The sequence below is a fragment of the Chenopodium album genome, chromosome 3 (assembly GCF_948465745.1).
Source record: "Chenopodium album chromosome 3, dcCheAlbu1.1, whole genome shotgun sequence".
NCBI classification, from domain to species: Eukaryota; Viridiplantae; Streptophyta; class Magnoliopsida; order Caryophyllales; family Amaranthaceae; genus Chenopodium; species Chenopodium album.
Genome location: NC_137836.1, coordinates 67,306,328 through 67,326,008, shown reverse-complemented (window position 1 = coordinate 67,326,008; position 19,681 = coordinate 67,306,328). Strand labels below are relative to the sequence as shown.

General features: G+C 31.6%; 3 protein-coding genes across 3 annotated transcripts; all 3 read right to left on the bottom strand.

Moving 5' to 3' along the window:
- Positions 1–1,075: 1,075 nt before the first annotated feature.
- Positions 1,076–5,092, bottom strand: LOC145615020 (glutathione S-transferase-like). The gene is made up of 3 exons (XM_081670103.1): positions 4,897–5,092; positions 2,001–2,049; positions 1,076–1,632 (listed from the first exon to the last, which is right to left on the bottom strand). The coding sequence occupies exons 1-3, from the start codon at positions 5,038–5,040 to the stop codon at positions 1,169–1,171; spliced, it is 657 nt and encodes a 218-aa protein (XP_081526229.1). The 5' UTR covers positions 5,041–5,092; the 3' UTR covers positions 1,076–1,168.
- Positions 5,093–9,709: 4,617 nt separating this feature from the next.
- On the bottom strand, positions 9,710–11,288 carry LOC145624063 (glutathione S-transferase-like). The gene is made up of 3 exons (XM_081677000.1): positions 11,035–11,288; positions 10,497–10,545; positions 9,710–10,314 (listed from the first exon to the last, which is right to left on the bottom strand). Exons 1-3 carry the CDS (start codon positions 11,179–11,181, stop codon positions 9,866–9,868), a joined length of 645 nt encoding a protein of 214 aa, XP_081533126.1. The 5' UTR covers positions 11,182–11,288; the 3' UTR covers positions 9,710–9,865.
- A 4,879-nt stretch (positions 11,289–16,167) lies between these two features.
- On the bottom strand, positions 16,168–18,369 carry LOC145624062 (glutathione S-transferase F13-like). The gene is made up of 3 exons (XM_081676999.1): positions 18,164–18,369; positions 17,909–17,957; positions 16,168–16,850 (listed from the first exon to the last, which is right to left on the bottom strand). The coding sequence occupies exons 1-3, from the start codon at positions 18,308–18,310 to the stop codon at positions 16,390–16,392; spliced, it is 657 nt and encodes a 218-aa protein (XP_081533125.1). The 5' UTR covers positions 18,311–18,369; the 3' UTR covers positions 16,168–16,389.
- Between the last annotated feature and the right edge of the window lie 1,312 nt (positions 18,370–19,681).

The window sequence follows — 19,681 nt, the reverse complement described above, 5'->3', positions numbered from 1 at the left end:
GAAAAAAAATTAAATCCTACGTGGCTCTCTAAAAACACTGAAAAAAACTCCCCTTTATATATATATTAGATTATATTATATTTTATTAAAATAGACAAAGTATAATACAATGATGATATTTTGAATATTTATATCTTTATTATTATCCAATAAAAAAATAAAACATTTCATAAATTACATTTTCTAATTCAGAATATAAATAATACAACCACCAACCCCCTCCCCTCCTTCACCTTCTCCCTTTCATTTTCATACATGGCCTCAATAGTTGTCTTCATCATGAAGACTTCATGTAATCTAATTCAAGTCAACTAACTACAAAAGTACAAATTGCTTTCATGACTAGGCCTATTGTCGTGGTTTATTACATGATTGTGCTAAGATTAATATTTCATACCTTAGGGCACATTTCTATAAATCACAAATCATAAGCAATGGCATGCATCATTTCTAATTAATCTAACACTTTAATTAAGAAAGGGGAAAGAGAATGATAAATGGATAATTACGGATTACACAATACCTTTTTTTTTTCTTCATTCACACTTCCTCCGTTTATTAATTCTTTTTAATAAGTTTGCCAAGTTCTCATTATTAATTTATACGTACCTTTCGCTGAACATACAATAAGGTACCGTTTATCATTTTAATAACTTTGCATAAAAAACTATTAATTCTGATAGAGAATATCCATAGAATATTCTCATCCTAGGTTTAGGATATATTTTGTATAAGATTATCTTTGATATCTGTACATATCTTATAGTTAAAAAAAAAAAAAAAAATTCTATATGTGTGTTTGCGGAAGCATAAAAAAAAACTTTGAATATCCCGCCGGTGGGTTTAATTTTCTAACCCACCGGCAGGGTGAGAATTTTTGTATATGATCCCAAGATCTAACCTAAGCTCTGATACCATGTCAGATAATATAAACTCCTTGATAGAGTGATTTCCATTGATCAATATTTATAGGGTTACAATGAGAAACCTAATCATATTAGGTAACTATAAGATATGTACAGATATCAAAGATAATCTTATACAAAATATATCCTAAACCTAGGATGAGAATATTCTATGGATATTCTCTATCACTTACATATAAATTTTTCAACTCACAATCACATACACAATTATTAAAATACCAACTTATAATAATTTTAAAACCTTAGTTTAACCCCTTCAATCTCTTATCTTGCAAATCCCAAACCTTTTCCCAAGCAGGCCTAGTCAAGACATCCTTACACCAAGCACTAACATGAGGGCATTCATCGATCAATTGCTTCACTTTTGTACGCATTAAGTATTGAAGGGCAGGCATATGATGAAGATCAGCAAATGTGAAACATTCACCAGCTGGGTACTTGGACATTGCTAGCCGTGCCTCATACACGTCAAGGACCTTAGCCAACTTAGCTTCATTCTCCTCAACAATCGTGTTGTCAGTTTCCTTGCCAAAAAAATCGGTATAAAAAAGCTCATGAATGAGTTTAGTGGCTATAGGATCGAATCGCTGAGCCTCAACTTCCATCCACACGGCTATGTTTGCCATTTGGTTTTTGTCTTTGTTTATAAGAGAAGTTCCTTTGCCTTCATAGGCGTGTGCTATGTATTTTGTAATTGCTCTTGATTCTGTTTAATATTAGTGAAGATTTAATCAAAATTACATAAATGACATAACCTAACTAATCACAAGTTCACAATATCACAACGCTCATAATTCATGTTATTGAAAGTTGTTCAATCACGCTAGTGGCGGATCCATAAATTTCTCTAAGTGGAAGCATTATATTACTCCGTGATAAGTATGGAGTATAAAGTTTTAAAATAATAAGTCATTCAATTCGACTGAAAATAATAATTAAAAAAAATGGATATATGTATTTCACACAGCTTGAGATTAAACTCTTCAACCACTAGAGTACTAGACCACTTGCAAAGTTGCAATCAAAATATTACATGTTGATGACCTATTTAATTTAAGGTGCATCATATCTTACCAAATAGCTTGAGATCTCCATCTTCAAATGCTGGAACTTGACCAAATGGCTGAAATAACACGACAAAAAAAAAAAAAAAAAAAAAAAAAAAAAAAAAAAGAATTTAAAAGATCGATGTAAGCTATAATCTCCTTGTTATTCCAAAAAAAAAAAAAAAAAGCTATAATCTCCTTTGCAAAGTAAAAAAAAAAGCCTCACCGTGTGTTTGGATAGAGAAAGAGGAAGGAAAAGACGGGGAGGGAGGGGAGGGGAGGGGATGGAAGAATAATGAGTTTCCTTTCTAAATTTCTCCATTATTGTTGGAGAGATCAATTTCTTACAACTTAGTTCCTCCATTTCTCTCCCCTCCGATTTCCATCATTTCTCATTTGTTATCCAAATGAAAGATAATAATACATCTCTTCATTTTCCTTCCCTTGTTTTCCCTCTATTTCCTTCAATTTAAACAAAGTATTGAATTTGATGCATGAAATCATTAATGAAGGTCAATTTTCACATTTACGAATGATATATGGAAAGTAATGAAATCTACGATGTCTCTCTAAGAAATACTATATATGATTAGACTCTAGATAAGTGGGATCGATTAAATTAAAGGGATCGATTAAATTAAAGGGATCTCCATCTCCAAATACCTTCAATTTACAATATATATTAATATTCAAATTATAAAATGTAAGAATCTATGTTAACTAGTAACACATTTACCAAGTGAGTCCAGCTTTAATGATAATTCTAAGTTAAGGCAAAAGTATAAAGGAAAATTTGTTAAAAATAATCACAACTTTCACATATTTGCTTGAAATAATCCCAACATTGGATTATTTTTAAATAATCCCAACTTTGTGGTGTATTCGCTTTCTTTGGGGCCCTAACCGGTTATTAACCTATTATAACAGGTTATTGGGACATGTGACATAATGTGATTTGTTAATTTTTTTTTTACATAAAAATAAGTTTAAATTAAAAAATAAAAACTCAGCCACTAATGCCACCCTTTCTTCACCACGTACTGCCGCCACCACACTCTCCCATGACCATCACAAACACCCTCTTCCTCCCCTTCCACAACACCTCCGGCCACCATATCCTCCCTATCCCCTTCTCCTTATGCAGCCACACCACGTCACCACCCAAATCCCCTCCCAGCCAGCGATCGACACTTTTCCCTCCCCTTGCTACCTAGCCCAAAACCTTATGCCTCCCCTTTGCCAACCAGAAACCACCACCTTCCCCTTACCCAGCCTCGAAATCGTCGCACCTTGATACTATCCTCTCTCACTTTCCTCAGCCACGAAATTACGCCCTCCGATCCCGTCAATTAACCACCGCCCTTATTCTTTATCTCTCCCTCTCCATTAATTACCTTTCGGTGCAGAGAGGGGGAAAGGGAGAGAGGAGGTGGTTTGACTAGGAGATTTGGTGGTTGGGATAGAGGCAAAGGGCGGTGGTGAGTATTGGTGGCCGCGTGGGAGAGGGGGTCTGGCCGTAGTAGGCTGGTGGCAGGCCGACGACGGTGGTTGCGTTGTTGTCGTGGGTTGGGAGTTTTGTTTTTTTTTAACTTTTTTTAATTTCTTTAATATATTTTTTACCATTAACACGATGACACGTGTCAATTAACATTAAAAAAAATAAAATTTACTTGTTTAATAAGTTACCGGTCACATGGGCCTGTTTTGAGTGAATACACCCCAAAGTTGGAATTATTTAAAAATAATCTAACGTTAGAATTATTTAGAGCGAATACATGAAATTTGAGATTATGTTTTAACAAATTTTCCAAATATAAAAACATTTTAAATAAGAAAAAAATACTCCGATCAATCTTTGTCCTAAATAGTTCGAATAGTTATTCAACTCATCCAAACTACTAGTTTGAAAGCTTTCTATTGGAAAAGGTCAACTCTGCTATTATTTTTTTTTTACGAGAAAAAAAAAAAAAAAAAAAAATTCTCTCTTTCCATTATCAAAAAATTAAAGTATCACACTCTCCATCACATTCAACTACTAAATAAAAAATAATAAAACTTGATTTATTTTATTACATCTACTTCTTTAACAAAAAAACAAGGCACCACTTTCTTCTAATTCATTTTAACTATACTTAATAACGTCTCAACAAATTATTATCAACTTAAACTCTATGCTCAATAAAGGGTTCGAACTATTTTCAGAAAAATGGAGTATAATGTATATCATTCTTTGCATTAAATCATACTGAAATCTTTTGATTAGTAATTACAGTTTTGATATATAAAACAATTATGGAAAATAACTTAAATAAAAATAACACCTTTGTTTCTTATAACTTGCAAGAGTGAAAGAGGTATTATTTCTGTGACATAAAAACTTCCTTAATTTGTTGTAAATAATAAGAAACAGATGTACTTATTTATTTGTAGTGCCTTACTGGCTTGTATTTAATAGATGAAACAAGACACACGCTTCTTTTTTTTTTTTACCTCTTTATTCAAATGTTATTGCTACAAAAAACTAACGAGAGATGAAAATGAGGATTATGCATAAAAGTACTTTTACTCAAATTACTCTATAAAAAGAAGATAGAAAATAAGATCTTGATCTTTTGAGCTTCTAAGCAGAGCAGAGCAAAACCGAGCAGATTATTAATACTTAGCAGAACATGTCTCAGTAGAACAGAACCAACAGAGTTCAATAGAACATGGTTTAACAGAGCAAAATAGATTTTAACGCAGCAGAGCAAACCACAACAGCTCAAAGAACAGGGCCTAGAGATTTGTTAAATACAATTGAATCCACATAGTGTAATAGTATATGATTAAAAAAAAAAAAATAAAAAAAAAATAAAATAGTTATAAAAAAATACGGATAGTAAGTCAAACTTAGAAAAACGGAGGTAATATGATAAGATGCTTACACTAAGAGAAAGAAAAGGTTGTTGTTTAATAGCACCAGATCTCATGTCAACTAGAAACAATTCGTAATCGATCTCCAATTCTTCAAGAATCACCAAAACACGAAGGGTGGCACCTACAGGGACTCCATGAACCTTGATTCCCATGGCTATGCCTTAAGCTATAAGAGTGGCTAGCTAAGAAAAAATAAGACCGTTTACTTTGGGCTCGTTTGGTTGGATGTAGGAATTGCAAATTCCTTGGAAAATTGATTTCCCATGAAATTGAACTTCCTAGGAAATTCTAAAAAGTGTTTGGTTAACTAAGGAAAGTGGAAATTTCCATGGGAAGTTCCACTTACCTAGGTCCCCCTAGGTAATTAACTTCCCCCATTTTGTGGGAAGTGGAAATTCATGGGAATTTCTACTTTCCATGAATTTGTCAACCAAACAACTTCAAAGAATTTCAATTCCTAGGTAATTAACTTCCCCCTTTGCTTGTTTAGTTGATGAAATTTCATCTACTATAAGTAGATTATTTATAGTAAGAACTAAATCAAACAAAGTTTTGTTTAGTGTTTTTTAGTCTTTTTATAATTTAATTCTAACAACCCCAACACATCTGTAAGATGCATGTTGCATTGCGTTTGGGGTTTGGTTTGATTTTTTTTTTTTCATCCGATTCACCTTTTAGGCTATTTTGGATTAAGGGTTCTGTTTTGAGTGATTTGGTTCCAGTATCCTCCCATTTATTATTACGGAGGATGAAACACGCGGTCCTTCTCACCAATAGTTGTGGTTTGGTTTGATGAATTTTATATGTAGCACAATTAGCACGATATAACATCCCACGATATTTTGGTGTTGACAATTGACTCTCTATATGCAAATACTTTGTCAATTATTACCCCCTCCGTTTCACTTTGTTAGTCCCATATATTATTTTGGGCGTTTCAAAATGATGTACCCATATTGAATATTTCCTAACATTATTATAAGGTGAATAATTTTCATAATCCATGAATAATTAATCTAATTGGGTGTTTGAATAATCAAATAATTTTGACTGGTTAATGTATGTGCTAGTGGATTGCTGACATGGAAAATTTTCCAATCAAAATTTATTTTAGGCGATTAATTATAGCCAATAAATATAAATAAAACAATTTAAAAAAAGAAAACATTAATTACAAAGTTGCAAATAATCAAATTTCAAATTACTAAAATTCCTCCTTTTCTTATTTTAAGTGATTGATTCTAAAGGGGACTAACAAAGTTAAGCGGATGGTGTATTTCTCTTTCCTCCTTGCTTCACCTTTTTTTTTTAAAGATGATACACGAATTACAATTATACCTTACCTTCTTTCAAAATTAATACTCGTACAATTTTATATAACCTTATTATAAAGAGAAAAAAAATAGGTAATTTCGTGTTTCTCTTATAGATAAACATTGAATTGGTATGTTATGGGGTTACAATTGTCTTTTTAACTAATAATAAAATAAGGATAAATATGTCATTTCAATTTTTCTTTCCTTTTTCATAATTCAGTACTACATTGAAGGCTAGAAGCAGGTATTGTGTTTTCTCTCCCCTCCCTCCACCATTGAAGCAGCTTATGAGTTCAAGATGATTATACTAGTAATTATTTTGATCAAAAATCAATTTCAATGTGTTTGATCGAATTTTTGATCGAAATTCACTTAGATATTAAAATTCAATTTCACAATCTACTGTTAATCGAAAATCATCAATTTTCAATTTCTTAAGGTAGTATGTAGCAATTTCAATGGAGGAGGGAAAGCTCGTTAGAAAACGTAAAATACCTACCCTTTACGGTTAACAATAATGCCCTTTAATTCTCACTTTTTCCTTAGGGTTTTTGTATCCGCTGTCGGAAACAATGCCGAAATGGTGGGTCGGGGTTCGTGTATGTTGTGGTGTTGGTAAAGGGGGCATGGGCCGTGTGACGGGCGGCACGGCACGGCGGCCCAGTTGTGGGTTGTGGCCCGTGCCGTGAACAAATTTTTTGGAAATTGGCATGCGCACGGCATGACACGCGGCCCGCCGGGAAGTTGTTCAAAAAGTAAATTAATAAAATTATTTATATAAACTCAATTTTAAATTAATAAAAGATAAACATAAATTTATAAAATTATTTATATAAACTTAATTTTAAAGTTGTTCAAATATATATATATATATATATATATATATATATATATATATATATATATATATATATATATATATATATATATATATATATATATATATTTTAAAAAAGAATTAAATACTGGGGCGGCTCGCTGCCCGGCTCGGCACGGCCAGGCACGTGGGTCGTGCCGTGCCATGGGTTAGGGTGTGCAAAAAATTGGCAAGGCCCGCTGGGAAGCAGACACAACACGAGCCCCCCTCAGCCAGGCACGACACGATGCACATGTTTAGGTGTTGGGTTGTTGTCTGAGATGGGTCGTGCCGTGCCGTGGGTTAGGGTGTGCAAAAAATTGGCAAGGCCCGCTGGGAAGCAGACACAGCACGAGCCCCCCTCAACCAGGCACGACACGATGCACATGTTTAGGTGTTGGGTTGTTGTCTGAGATCTTGGTAAAAATTCTACCATTGTTATGTTGAGAAGGAAGGATGAGGAAGAAGTGAAGTAGAAGGAAGACTAGAGGTGAATACAAATACAATAATTTGCAACCTTTTTTTTTTTACAGGAATAATATGCAACCTTAAATATTTGTAGATTGATCTAATTAAAGTTGTTGGATAAATGGCTTGATTGATTTTGTCCACTAAAAGATGAATCTTTCATGGGCTGAAGGTATTATCTATCTATACTTTAGTATTTAAAAAGTATAACCAAGAAATTAAGAAAGACACATGTCCCCATCCATTATATTACACTTCTATAACCATATTGTCACATGTCATCTTACACTATTAATTTTTTATTACACCATTTTTTTAAATTCTTTCGTTAAACTTATACTTTATTTTTTATATACACTTCATCTCTCCCCTTTAATTCAACCTTTTTCCTATTCTCTCTTTAACTTTAGCCCTTCCACCTTTTATTTAAGCCTTTTTTTCTATTAAAGTTTTAAAATTTAATTCTTTAATCATGTTTCCGATTACATATTATACCCTATAATGACTTACTGATATTTCCTCACTTATCTCTCAATACAATTTTTCCGATTACATATTATATCCTATAATGACTTACTGATATTTCCTCACTTATCTCTCAATACAATTTTTCCGATTACATATTATATCCTATAATGACTTACTGATATTTTGCATTGCACGGGCCAGAAGGCTAGTTCAAGTAAAATATTAATAACAATTATATTACAGAGTATCACCTTCAATAGAAATATGGGAGGGTATTGGTTGGAGAGCTTATTGGGGCAAGTTGGGCAACATTAACTTTTTTTTTTTTTTTTTTTTTTAAGCAAGTTGGACAACATTAACTTATTTGACAAATATTAGCTAATTGACCACTGCAATATACGAATAATAATCTAAGGTAGCTGATTCGAAACGTTAATTGCACAAAATAAGCACGTTTTCAATAAGATGCTTGGATTAGCCTTTCATCATCTTATTCAAGTATACTAATACGTAGTATAAAGTGAAATGACAATATGGTTATACCAAAACTCTATGCTCCAACAATAAATAAAAAATAAAAAATAAAAATAAAATAAAAATAAAATAAAAAGTCAATGTCCTTATCGCCATTTTGCATATGCAAACAACTTTAATTTAAAAATCAATTATTACCAAACAATTATAGGTGGGCTTGTTTGACATCATTTTTAGTTTTCAGTTTTCAGTTTTTTTTTTAAAAAAAAAAAAACAAAAAACCAAAACAGGAAACAAGAAAAAAGTGTTTCCCCTTTTCTGTTGTCAATTTTCAAAATTATCATGATTTTAATAGGTTTGGCTATTATTTTTATTCATTATATGGCGTATATCATATGGTTTTTAAAACAAAAAACAGAAAGCCAAAGTGATGCCAAACGAGCCCTTATATACTCACTCTGTTTTTAAATACTTGCTTCACTTTCTTTTGCGGTCGTTTTTAAATACTTGCTCTATTTCTTTATTTGGAAAGCTTTTACAATAGGTAATTCATTTCTCTCAAGTAGTGGACCCAACATAAATCATATTTTATTAGATTCATATTTTCTCTCCTCAATTCTCTCCACTAATTTTGTTTTTTACAATTTTTTATTCTTCTACCAATCTCACTATCTCCATATTTTATTACTTTCTCCAATTTTCCCTAAAACTCTGCGTATGGAGAAATGGAGCAAGTAAAATCGCTCTATCGTTTGCTTCCAAAAAAAAAAAAAAAAACCCGGGGGAATAATAGTTAGCCAATTCATTTAACACAATCCATAAAAAAAAAAACCTTTGTTAATACTTTTAGAAAAAAAAAAAAATTAAAACAAAAATAATAATAAAAGGACTCCACATTGCCTCATTCATAGGAGGACGAACCGTGTAGCTTAGCTTAGCCTGCCTTCTCCTAGGAAGGATTAGGATTTGGGGTTAGCCGTGCTATTTTCAATACTTAGAAGTTGACGATAGATAAACATATTATTGTGACCTATGTTCGAATACAATCAGTTGGTCAAAATTAACTAACACAATCATCTTTAGTTTTTACTTCAACTAAGGACACAAATCTCTTAATCTCATAGGTAATTTCTTTTTTTTTTTTTTTCTTTTTTTTTTCTATACATGGTGAGAATTTAAATTTAAGATGAAAACAAATTTTTTGAGTTTGAAACTAATTAATTTGGAACAATGAAAGTATATAGCAACACTCAGGCAATTAGTACTCTTATTAATTAAAATGATAAAGTTGGAATACAGAAATTCAAACGAACAATTATAAAATCAAAACAATACAAACAAACAAATAAGGTAACAAACATAAAATACTGGCTTGATTCTTGTCCTTAAGGTTGCTTAAGCTTGGTTTTGCAAGGCTACTGTCTTAACCCAAGCTGGCCTAGCCAAGATATCAGTGCACCAAGCACTCACATGAGGGCGTTCGTCGAAAATCTTCTTAACTTGGGTGCCCATTAGAAAATGAAGTTGAGGCAAGTGATGAAGATCAGCCAAGGAGAAAGTGTCACAACACATGTACTTGGACTGACCTAAATGAGCCTCATAAACATCAAGGACCTTAGCCAACTTAGCCTCGTTCTCCTCGACTATAGCCGTGTCAATTTCCATGCCAAACATGCCCTTGAACACAAGCTCCCACATCAGTTTGCTGGCTGGTGGGTCGAATTGGTGAGCCTCAACCTCCATCCATACGGCTTGAGTCGCCTTTTGCTTCATGTCCTCACATACCAATGCAGTGCCGTTGCTTCCATAGGTGTATGCTATGTATTTTGTAATTGCTCTTGATTCTGTTTGATATGAAAACAATTCTCATTAGAAATGTTCCTATTTATCAATATGAGTACTGAAAAATGTATATTATTGATAGTTATTGATTATTGGTATTGATGCAAATAAAAAGTGATCTCTTATTAACGAGATTAAGTGAACTGAACAAGGCCTTATTAGATAGATACACGAGTTGACTTACCAAAAAGCTGGAGATCGTCATCTTCAAAAGCTGGTACTTGACCAAATGGCTGAAATTATATGGTAAGACAAATAAATTAGGAATTTTACATAATTAACTTAGAATCACTAGAATGATTATCAATATATAGCACCCGGTCGTAATCTACTTTTGAGGTGAATATTTGATCAAAATGTACGTTGACCCATAAAGTTCAACTATATCAACATATATTTGACTACAATACATTATGGTCAATTATTGATCAATGAATGAAACAATCATTGTCAACTATTGTGTCCTCTAATCCAAGTAATGATTTAACTAATAACAAACAATTATATAATTCCAATGATTAGGAATTTTCCATAGGACAAATCATTCTCAATCTCAAGTTTATAATTATATCTATTAATGAGATGATCTACGTATTTTTATCACCAAGATGTTAGAAAATGATTTCGAAATTGAAACTTAAATAACCAAAAAAATAACAACACTAATCAAAAAGAGTAGTACAAGTTAACAATTAACAAATGATGTTAAGTGATAAACTTACATTAAGCGCGACAAAAGGTTGTTGCTTGTGAGCACCAACACTCATGTCGACATGAACAAATTCAAAATCAAGTTCCTTTTCATTAGCAGCAGCCACGACACGAAGGGTGGCGCCGGAGAAAGGGCTTCCATGAATCTTGATCCCCATGGCTAAAGTAGTTAAAGGAAAGATAGAGAAATTAAGAAGAAGATAGAAATAATTGAGACAACAAATGAAGGAGATGATGATAGAGGGTTGCTAAGAAATGCTAGAATTCAAGGTTGAATTTATAGGACATGCAAGTCACTAATTAAATTGATTCCACAATTGTTTAATATAGCTTTTTGTTGAATGTGTAAGTCCATCGATACATGAATGACAAGGAACAAACTAGGGGAGTGCACATCTTGACTACGTTCATTTTCGTTGACTTTTGAATTAATCCAATTGAGGGGAAAAAAAAAAGGTTTTTTATTTTTTTTTTTTTTTTTTTGACAATAGCTTTCCCTTCCTACTGATGGTTAATGTTTTATAGTTTAAACTATATACTTAGTATTCTAATAGGTTTTTATTCTATGTCATTAAAATTAGTAGAGTTATCAAATCGAATTTATGTTTCATTGTAATTTATACTTGTAAATAGTTTGAACAAGTTTATTTTGTCCATAACTCTAATAAGTAGGATTGAATTTGTAGATTTTTTTGTTCAGGTCATATTCGCCTTTATTGTGAATCATGACAATTTTCTTACTCCCTTCGTTTTTTTTTTAATATTACAGTTTAACAGGCATATAGTTTTAGGCGAAATAATTTACATAGTACTTGAATATAAAAAGATGTATGTGGGTAGTTGGGGTATTAGAAAATTATAAGAAAAAAAATAGTGAGATTATTAATATATTTTATTGAAAAATAAGAAATAAGATGAGCAAAGAAAAAAAAAAGTAGTGGTGGGTTAGACTACTAAATAAAGGTGTTCGAAAATCGATTCGGGCTAGACCTAATCGGACTAGACCAAAGAAATCGCTTGTCCGGTCTCTAGGTCGAGAGTTGAAGAGTGCTTGAAATCGTCGGGAGGGAAGCGAATGGGGTCGGCGATGTGCCCCGGTCGAATGTGGAATGGCCAAACCGATCGGTTTGAATTTTAAAAAAGATCTTCGGTCTGGTCTGGTCTAAAACCCTTAAAAATCGGTCTTGAATCAAATAGGTTGTTCTTTTTATTTTTCTAAACAATTATCAATAAAACCTTTATGATATTTAATTTTTACGTTTAATATGCTACAAATATTTTTATAATATGATTTATTTCATTTTAGATGTTCAAAAAAATATTAAATAATCATTTTTCATATATATATATATACACTTCCTCCGTTAATGGTTAATTGCAATAAAGCAATATTTTATATCTCACAAATAATACCCCTTTGTTGCAATTAACCACGGAGGAAGTATTTCTTTTTATTTCATATTATAGTAAAAACTATTAAAAAATATAGAATAATAATCTAGATATTTTAAATTGATCCGGTCCAAAACCCATTAAAAATCGATCTGGTATTCCGTTCTTGAATTTTAAATTTCAGTCTTCGATCGGGTTCAGTGCATGGTAATTTGTATGTTATCACGATTGTTTTTATGCTAACCAGAAACACATCTTGAAATCAAGATGAGTAGATAGAAGAAAAACCTTAATCATATCACCCAATTAAAGTTTGATTATACCAAACAAGTCTTGGTCGGGAAAAGTTTAATTGCATCTGTGGGATCAAACTCTGTGGGACCAAACTTCATTAGAGAAACTTTATGGTAGAAATTCTCTTACTCTTCGCTCCCACTCCTAAAGAACATAGCTTGCTAACCTAAACTAGGTTGACTTGTGAGAGATTTTGGCTGAATAACAACAACAAAATTGATTATTAATTACTCAAATTGCTTCATTGTCTAACTTTGATAATGAGTTGGAAAAAAAAAAAAAAACACACTTACCCCAACTATCCAATCTTCTTAATTGGCCCATATCCTATAACCCATTATTAAAATAAGTATTTTCTTCACTTAAGCCAAGCCCAACTCAATAAATTGGCCCACGTTAACTAAACGACACTAAGCTCAAAAATTTAGCACAAAGTTTAAATGTGCTTAAGCTGCATTTAGTTCACCTCATCTGCTTCTTAGATGTAAGGATGTTATTTGTACACTAATCCTTATGATAAAAATAGTAATAATAAAAATAATCGAATGAGATGTTATTGGATTTAATTTGTATTAATGTATTCTATCATCTTTAATACTCCATATTTGCTTTTATGATCTTCTTTGAATTATTAACTGAAACACAATGTCAAAATTGAATTGCAATCTTGTGCAATATTGAAATGAAATACAATCCCACTGTGTCACAGTTTGGTAGTTTGATACAAATTGAAGTATGGTATAAGATGTATTCCCTTCACTTTTAATGATGTACCTGTTTAATGTACTAATGGTTAAAGAGTGTAAAGTCTACCACAATTATTCATCAACATGCAATGGAATAAGAGTGGGACTTGTTAAAATCGTTTCAATAAATAGCCTCCAAATGTAACTTTTTGTTAGAGATATGAGATATCAGAAAATATATGTGTGACATATTTTACGAAGATATCATTAAGAGAATAATATATTTAGGTTTATTTTATGTTAATATATTATTATTTAGATAATAATTCTATAACATTTATTGTTCACAAAGTTTCATATGTGGCTGGCCACACCGTACGGCCAGCCACAATTTTTTTTTTTTAATTCTTTTTCTCTCTCGTCTTTTCTTCTTCTCCAAACTTAAAAAAAAATATCTTGATTTTCTCTCTCCTCAAACACTTTTCACACTTCCATCATCTTCTCTCTCTTAAAACCATCAATTTTTATCTAAAATCCATTGTAACTGCTCCAAAATTCAAGCAATTTTGATCTACTTTTTCTCAAATTCAACAAATTTTAGTCAAACTTACATATAAACAAGTTGAAGTGACCAATTTGATTAGAATCTTTGCAACTACGAACCCTATTATGACAAAAGAACAAATTAAAGAAAATTTGAATGGAATGAGGTAAAGAACAATAAACTCGTACAGAATTTTGTTCTCAAATGCAAAGGTAAGTTATACTCCAAAATTTTCGAAGAATTTGATGATTTTTTAGGGATTTTTTATTAATATTTTTTTATAACAATTTTAATGGTTGTTAGTGGTACGGGAGTTGGTGGTGGTGTGGTGGAATTTAAGGTTTTGAGGATGGCGGTTGAGAAAGGTTGGTGTTGATGGTGGTTACGGTGGGTTTGGGTGTGGGTTAATGGTTACTAGGTCGGGGGCTACTAAGGGTTACTAGGTTGGTAGGGGTTACTAGGTCGGTTAGGGGTTACTAAGGGTTACTAGGTCGGTTAGGGGTTACTACTTACTAGGTAGGGGGTTACTAAGGGTTACTAGGTCGGTTGGGGGTTACTTGGGGTTACTAGGTTAGGGGTTACTAGGTCGGTCAGGGGTTACTAGGGGTTACCAGGTCAGTCAGGGGTTACTAGGTCAGTCAGGGGTTACTAGAGGTTACCAGGTCAGTCAGGGGTTACTAGGGGTTACCAAGTCAGTCAGGGGTTACTGAGTCAGTCAAGGGTTACTTGGTCAGGGGTTACTAAGTCAGTCAGAGGTTACTTAAATGGGGTTACTTGAGGGGTTACTGATATAGCACCTTGCCGCACCTTACGGCCAGCCGCACCAGAAACGCGTTGTTTATTGTTAGACTAATTTATCTTTTAGGAAGATTACTTCCTATCTTATGAGCGTAGATTTTGTATATACTTCCTCCGTTCTGTTAATATTGCAACAAGGAGGAAATTACGCATCCCAAAACACATTTTATATGCTAAATATCTATAATTGTGTAAGAGTAAAAAATTATAAAAGGTTGATATTGTGAAAGTAATATATGAGACGAATCCAACAAGATCTCACTTGACTATATTTTGCTTAACGTATAACTCATATTATATGGTCAAACAAGAGTGATGAATAGTGCAAAAAGTCCATTGTTGCAATATTAATAGAACGGAGGAAGTATACTCTACCTGTTGATTAATAAAATAATAAAGCAATACAAGTCATTCTATTGTATATGTGCCACGTGTATCCTTTCTTACCAGTATAATATAATGGCACATTATCATCAACAACCTTTAGCATCTATCATATCACATCATCATCCAATGATCTTAATTAAAAATGCATACAAATTTATACTCTATAACCATAACCATAGAATTTGTTATATACACCCGGATGTACTGTATACCAAACTGACCCAAAGTTGGTTTTTGTTTTTCATTTGATGATTAAATGAGAAACAATCATCAAAATGAGTACAAAATACCCATCAGTACGGTATACCCGAGTATATGTAACAATATGTCCCAAAACAAATTGTATTACCATCTCAGCTAAAATTAATTCATGCTCTATTAATCCAAATTTATATATAAATACAATTATGTATTAGAAATTGTAGAATAAAAATTTAAAAAAAAAAAAAAAACAAACAAACAAACAAAACAAAATAAATCCAAAATAAATTATTGTTTCCATTGTATTCTAATTTACCCACATTAAATAAATTAATAAGTCTTTTAAAACGTCTAATATAAAAATGAAATTACTCCACCTGAGGCAAACCCAGGGTCACAAACTAGTGAAAAATTAAATAGGGGTTTTCTAAGCTATGCCCCCCAAGTTATTGAATTTCTAAGTTGTACCCATACTTTTTCAAAGTTATAAGCTGTGTCCTCCACCTTACAATATTTTATCAACAATACCCTTTGACAACCATTTCCGTTAACGAAATTTAAGTTATTTTATCAACAATGGTGTCGTGGCGTTATTAATTCGTGTCCCATTCTAATTGGTTTAACACTTAAAAAAAATTTGAATAATCAAAAAATAAAATAATTAAAAAAAGTTTATTGTAAACGTCAAAGGTTATTGTTAATAAAAATTAGTTAGGTTGAAGGCACAACTTAGACGTTTGAAAAAGTATGGGCACAGCTAAGAAACCGAAAAAGTTTGGGGGCAAAAAATAGAAAAACCCAAAAAACTATGGTATAAAAAAAATCATTCAACCAATGCAATCTAGGTATAAAATTTTATTTAAACCATCAAAGAAAAATACAAGTAATTAATAACAACATTAAACTATAAACTATCTATGAAAAAAGTTACATTTTTAAATAAAATTTTGCAACAAATCAACAATCATTGGATCATCTCAACATTACTCACTCAAACAAGTATAAATAAATTGTTCATAGCAATAATTAAATTATCCCCAAACTTTGTATTATAACTAATTAATTTAATTCTCCCCATATTTCATATTTTCCGAAACTTTCTTAAAAGCCGGTCTAGAAGAAATATCCTCCCACCAAGCCTTAACATTAGGGCGACTATCAATTAAAGTAGCATAAGGAGTAGTCATGAAATAATGTGTGTAAGGAAGATGATGAAGATCAGCTAAGGTATAGTAATCCCCGGCTAAGTACTTGGTAGTCCTTAGCTTTTCGTCGTAGATGTCAAGTAGTTTACCAAGTTTATCAAGATTTTCGTCGATGATTGTTTGATCAGGAGTTTTGCCTTGAATTGGAGCCACAAAGTATTGGTAAATGATGGGTTGAATTGATGGGTTGTATTGATGTGCTTCAACTTCCATCCATACTTTAACTATTGCTGCTTCTTTTAGGTCTCCTTGTCTTAGGAGATCTGTTGTTGCGTTGTCCTTGTATTTCTCTGCTATGTATGATGATATTGCTCGAGATTCTAGGATGTGACAATGGAAACAAGGAGTTGGGATTCAGATTAAGGATAGATCAATGAAAATAAAAGTAGCTAATAAATTAAAAGTAGAAATATTAAACGTTTAGGGTGTATAAACTAATTGTCTAACTTATATAAGTTTATTAGATCTTATAAGTACTTAATTCAGTTGTATTTTGAATTTATGTAACCTTTTATTAACCTTTATCAAAACTTATTTTTTCTAAATTATGATATCAACTTAACTGTTATAACTTATTTTTCATGAATTACTTGAAAATATATAAGTCGAAGTGAAAAGGGACTTAATTAATCATGTTTTAGACGTATACTCAAATATAACAACCTAGAGAAACAAAAGCAATGAAATTGAAAAGTCTATCTATGTGTTCTCACTGTCCTATTACACATATTAACTAGTAGTTATGAATGGATTAGTATCATCTATAATTGGGTTATCAAATCATTTCTTCTTCTTATATCTCTAATTGTGTTTTTTTAAAGTTAATCAAGAAACTTCTTTGTATTCATACAGAATATTTTATAAGAAATAAAAACTAAAGCCAGTACTCACGTATGAATAGAGATTGAATAAAGATTTTCAATTAATTAATACTCACTTCTATGGAAACTATTTGACTCCTCTAATTATTTTATGGTACATAAAATGTTACGATTATTATGTAATGTTAGTAGTAATTGATTATTGTAAGGATTGGTAAATGTCCAATCCAAAACCTTTTGTTATTACACAAGTATTAAACATTTTGTTTCACTACTTCCAAACAAAATACTTCACATTTACTATAGACAATAGACATACCATTCCATACGATTATATAGAGTGTGTAAAAATTGGATAAACATAATTTATTTGCTACATTTAAATAAACATAATTTCTTTGCTACGAAAAAATCTAAATATTTAATTGAATATGAAAAGAACTTGATTAAATTACTAATGTCTTGACTCTTGAGAAAGAGCATATTTAGATAAATAATTTTCATAATTTCAAAATAATTTATTATCTAAAATGGACTACTTTATTTGTAAAACTTACCGAACAAAGTGAGATCATCATCTTCAAGTACTGGGATCTGCCCAAATGGCTGCAAATAAAGTGTATAAACACAAATTAAAAAGTTATTTCAAATAAAAATACTAAACTTTTTTATAATAGTAATAATGAACTTAACATTATTTATAGATACTTATAATGCTAGTAAATAAAAACTAAAAAATATCAATATATAGTAAATTTATGATATACATATAAATATGTAAATATAAAAGATGTAGATGAAGAAAGATTTACATTTTTAGAGAGGAAAGGAGGTTGTTTATGCTCAGCAACAAAGAGATCAACAGGAAGAAGCTCAAATTCAACTTCTTTTTCATGCAAACAAGTCAAAACTGTAGCTGTGCATGTTGATATTGGGAGCCCATACACCTTCACACCCATTATTATTGCCAAAGAGAGAAGAGAGAGTAAGAGAGTGTATAAGAAAGTGAAAGACTATAATGGTAGTAGTATTTATGGTTTTGATTGTGTGTATCTACTAGTAAAGAGTTACTTATAAGAGTTATAATTAGAATCGTGGATGTCAATTAATTTAGTTGGTAAAGTACGTACCTATTGATGATGAGAATAATATCGTAGAAAATCAAATCAGGAATACATTATAATTATGTTGTACGCATTAATATAGTGCTTTATTTTTATAAACAATGTAAATTTTTATATGCGGTCGAGGTTACTTATTATGGGGTTACTCAGTCAGTTAGGGGTTACTCGTTAAGGGGGCTACTTATTCAGGTGTTACTCGGTCAGCCAGGGGTTACTTTCACACAAAAAACGCGCTAACCGACTGAGTGACCCTTGAATAAGTAACCCTTGATTGACTAAGTAAACCCTTAATAAGTAACCTCATCCACACGATGTGGCCAGCCACACAGAACAAGCACCGTACATATAAATAATTGTTTTCAATTAGAAAAATCCCAAATAACCTAGCGCTCCTTTAAAAAGATAATAATAAACCTTGTTTAGGTTGGTAGATTGCAAACCTTAGCAACAATAATTCAAACATAGGGTCTGACTGTTAGAAGGGTATAATGCTTAATTAATTTAGTACACTACATATAATTATGAATGACGGTGTAAGTATGTGGTATTGATCCAATTTGGTAATATACTAGTTTGAGTATCCAATTAACTAAAAATGGTTTGATGGTATTCACAATTCACTTGATAAAAGAGTACAGTTATTATTAATGAAATTATTTGATGATTCCATATAATTTCTTTTTGAGACTTTCATCATTTTGTCACTTTCATGTATTGTTCTTGTTATTACTTATTTTTGGGTTGTTCTCGCTATATTTTTGTTGATTATCTTTGTTTGCAATTGGTCCTTGGAATTTGCTAGGAAGGAATGGCTAGTATTGCTTCCAAAAGGAGCAATATTCCTACCAAAAGGAGTAGTAGTTATGACAAATAAATAAAAAGCTACGTACTCTTTTGCACCTAACAACACTTTCATCAAATAATAATGATTCGATATAGCTTTCAGATTGTCTTACTTTATGTAATTACAGGATGACTTTCTATAACACTATAAATGACTTTGAATATACGTTAAAATGTATGTCTATATAATTTAGGGAAGACTACTTACACGATTGAGGATTAAGCTCGGTTTGAAGTCCTCTCGAAGTAGGTTTCATATGAATCAACCCTAAAAGAATTTGACATAAATGTATTGGGGATATGGGATTGCAGGTTTCACATTTTCACCACATTCAAACTAATTAGGCATTTATTGTTGACTAA

Excerpts from the sequence above, each read along its gene's own strand:
- LOC145615020 (XM_081670103.1), bottom strand. The coding sequence starts at position 5,040 with ATGGGAATCAAGGTTCATGGAGTCCCTGTAGGTGCCACCCTTCGTGTT. Across the intron at positions 2,050-4,896 it reads AACCTTTTCTTTCTCTTAGT|CCATTTGGTCAAGTTCCAGC; the intron begins GTAAGCATCTTA and ends GTGTTATTTCAG. Across the intron at positions 1,633-2,000 it reads TGGAGATCTCAAGCTATTTG|AATCAAGAGCAATTACAAAA; the intron begins GTAAGATATGAT and ends AATATTAAACAG.
- LOC145624063 (XM_081677000.1), bottom strand. The coding sequence starts at position 11,181 with ATGGGGATCAAGATTCATGGAAGCCCTTTCTCCGGCGCCACCCTTCGT. Across the intron at positions 10,546-11,034 it reads AACCTTTTGTCGCGCTTAAT|CCATTTGGTCAAGTACCAGC; the intron begins GTAAGTTTATCA and ends ATATAATTTCAG. Across the intron at positions 10,315-10,496 it reads TGACGATCTCCAGCTTTTTG|AATCAAGAGCAATTACAAAA; the intron begins GTAAGTCAACTC and ends CATATCAAACAG.
- LOC145624062 (XM_081676999.1), bottom strand. The coding sequence starts at position 18,310 with ATGGGTGTGAAGGTGTATGGGCTCCCAATATCAACATGCACAGCTACA. Across the intron at positions 17,958-18,163 it reads CTCCTTTCCTCTCTAAAAAT|CCATTTGGGCAGATCCCAGT; the intron begins GTAAATCTTTCT and ends CTTTATTTGCAG. Across the intron at positions 16,851-17,908 it reads TGATGATCTCACTTTGTTCG|AATCTCGAGCAATATCATCA; the intron begins GTAAGTTTTACA and ends GTCACATCCTAG.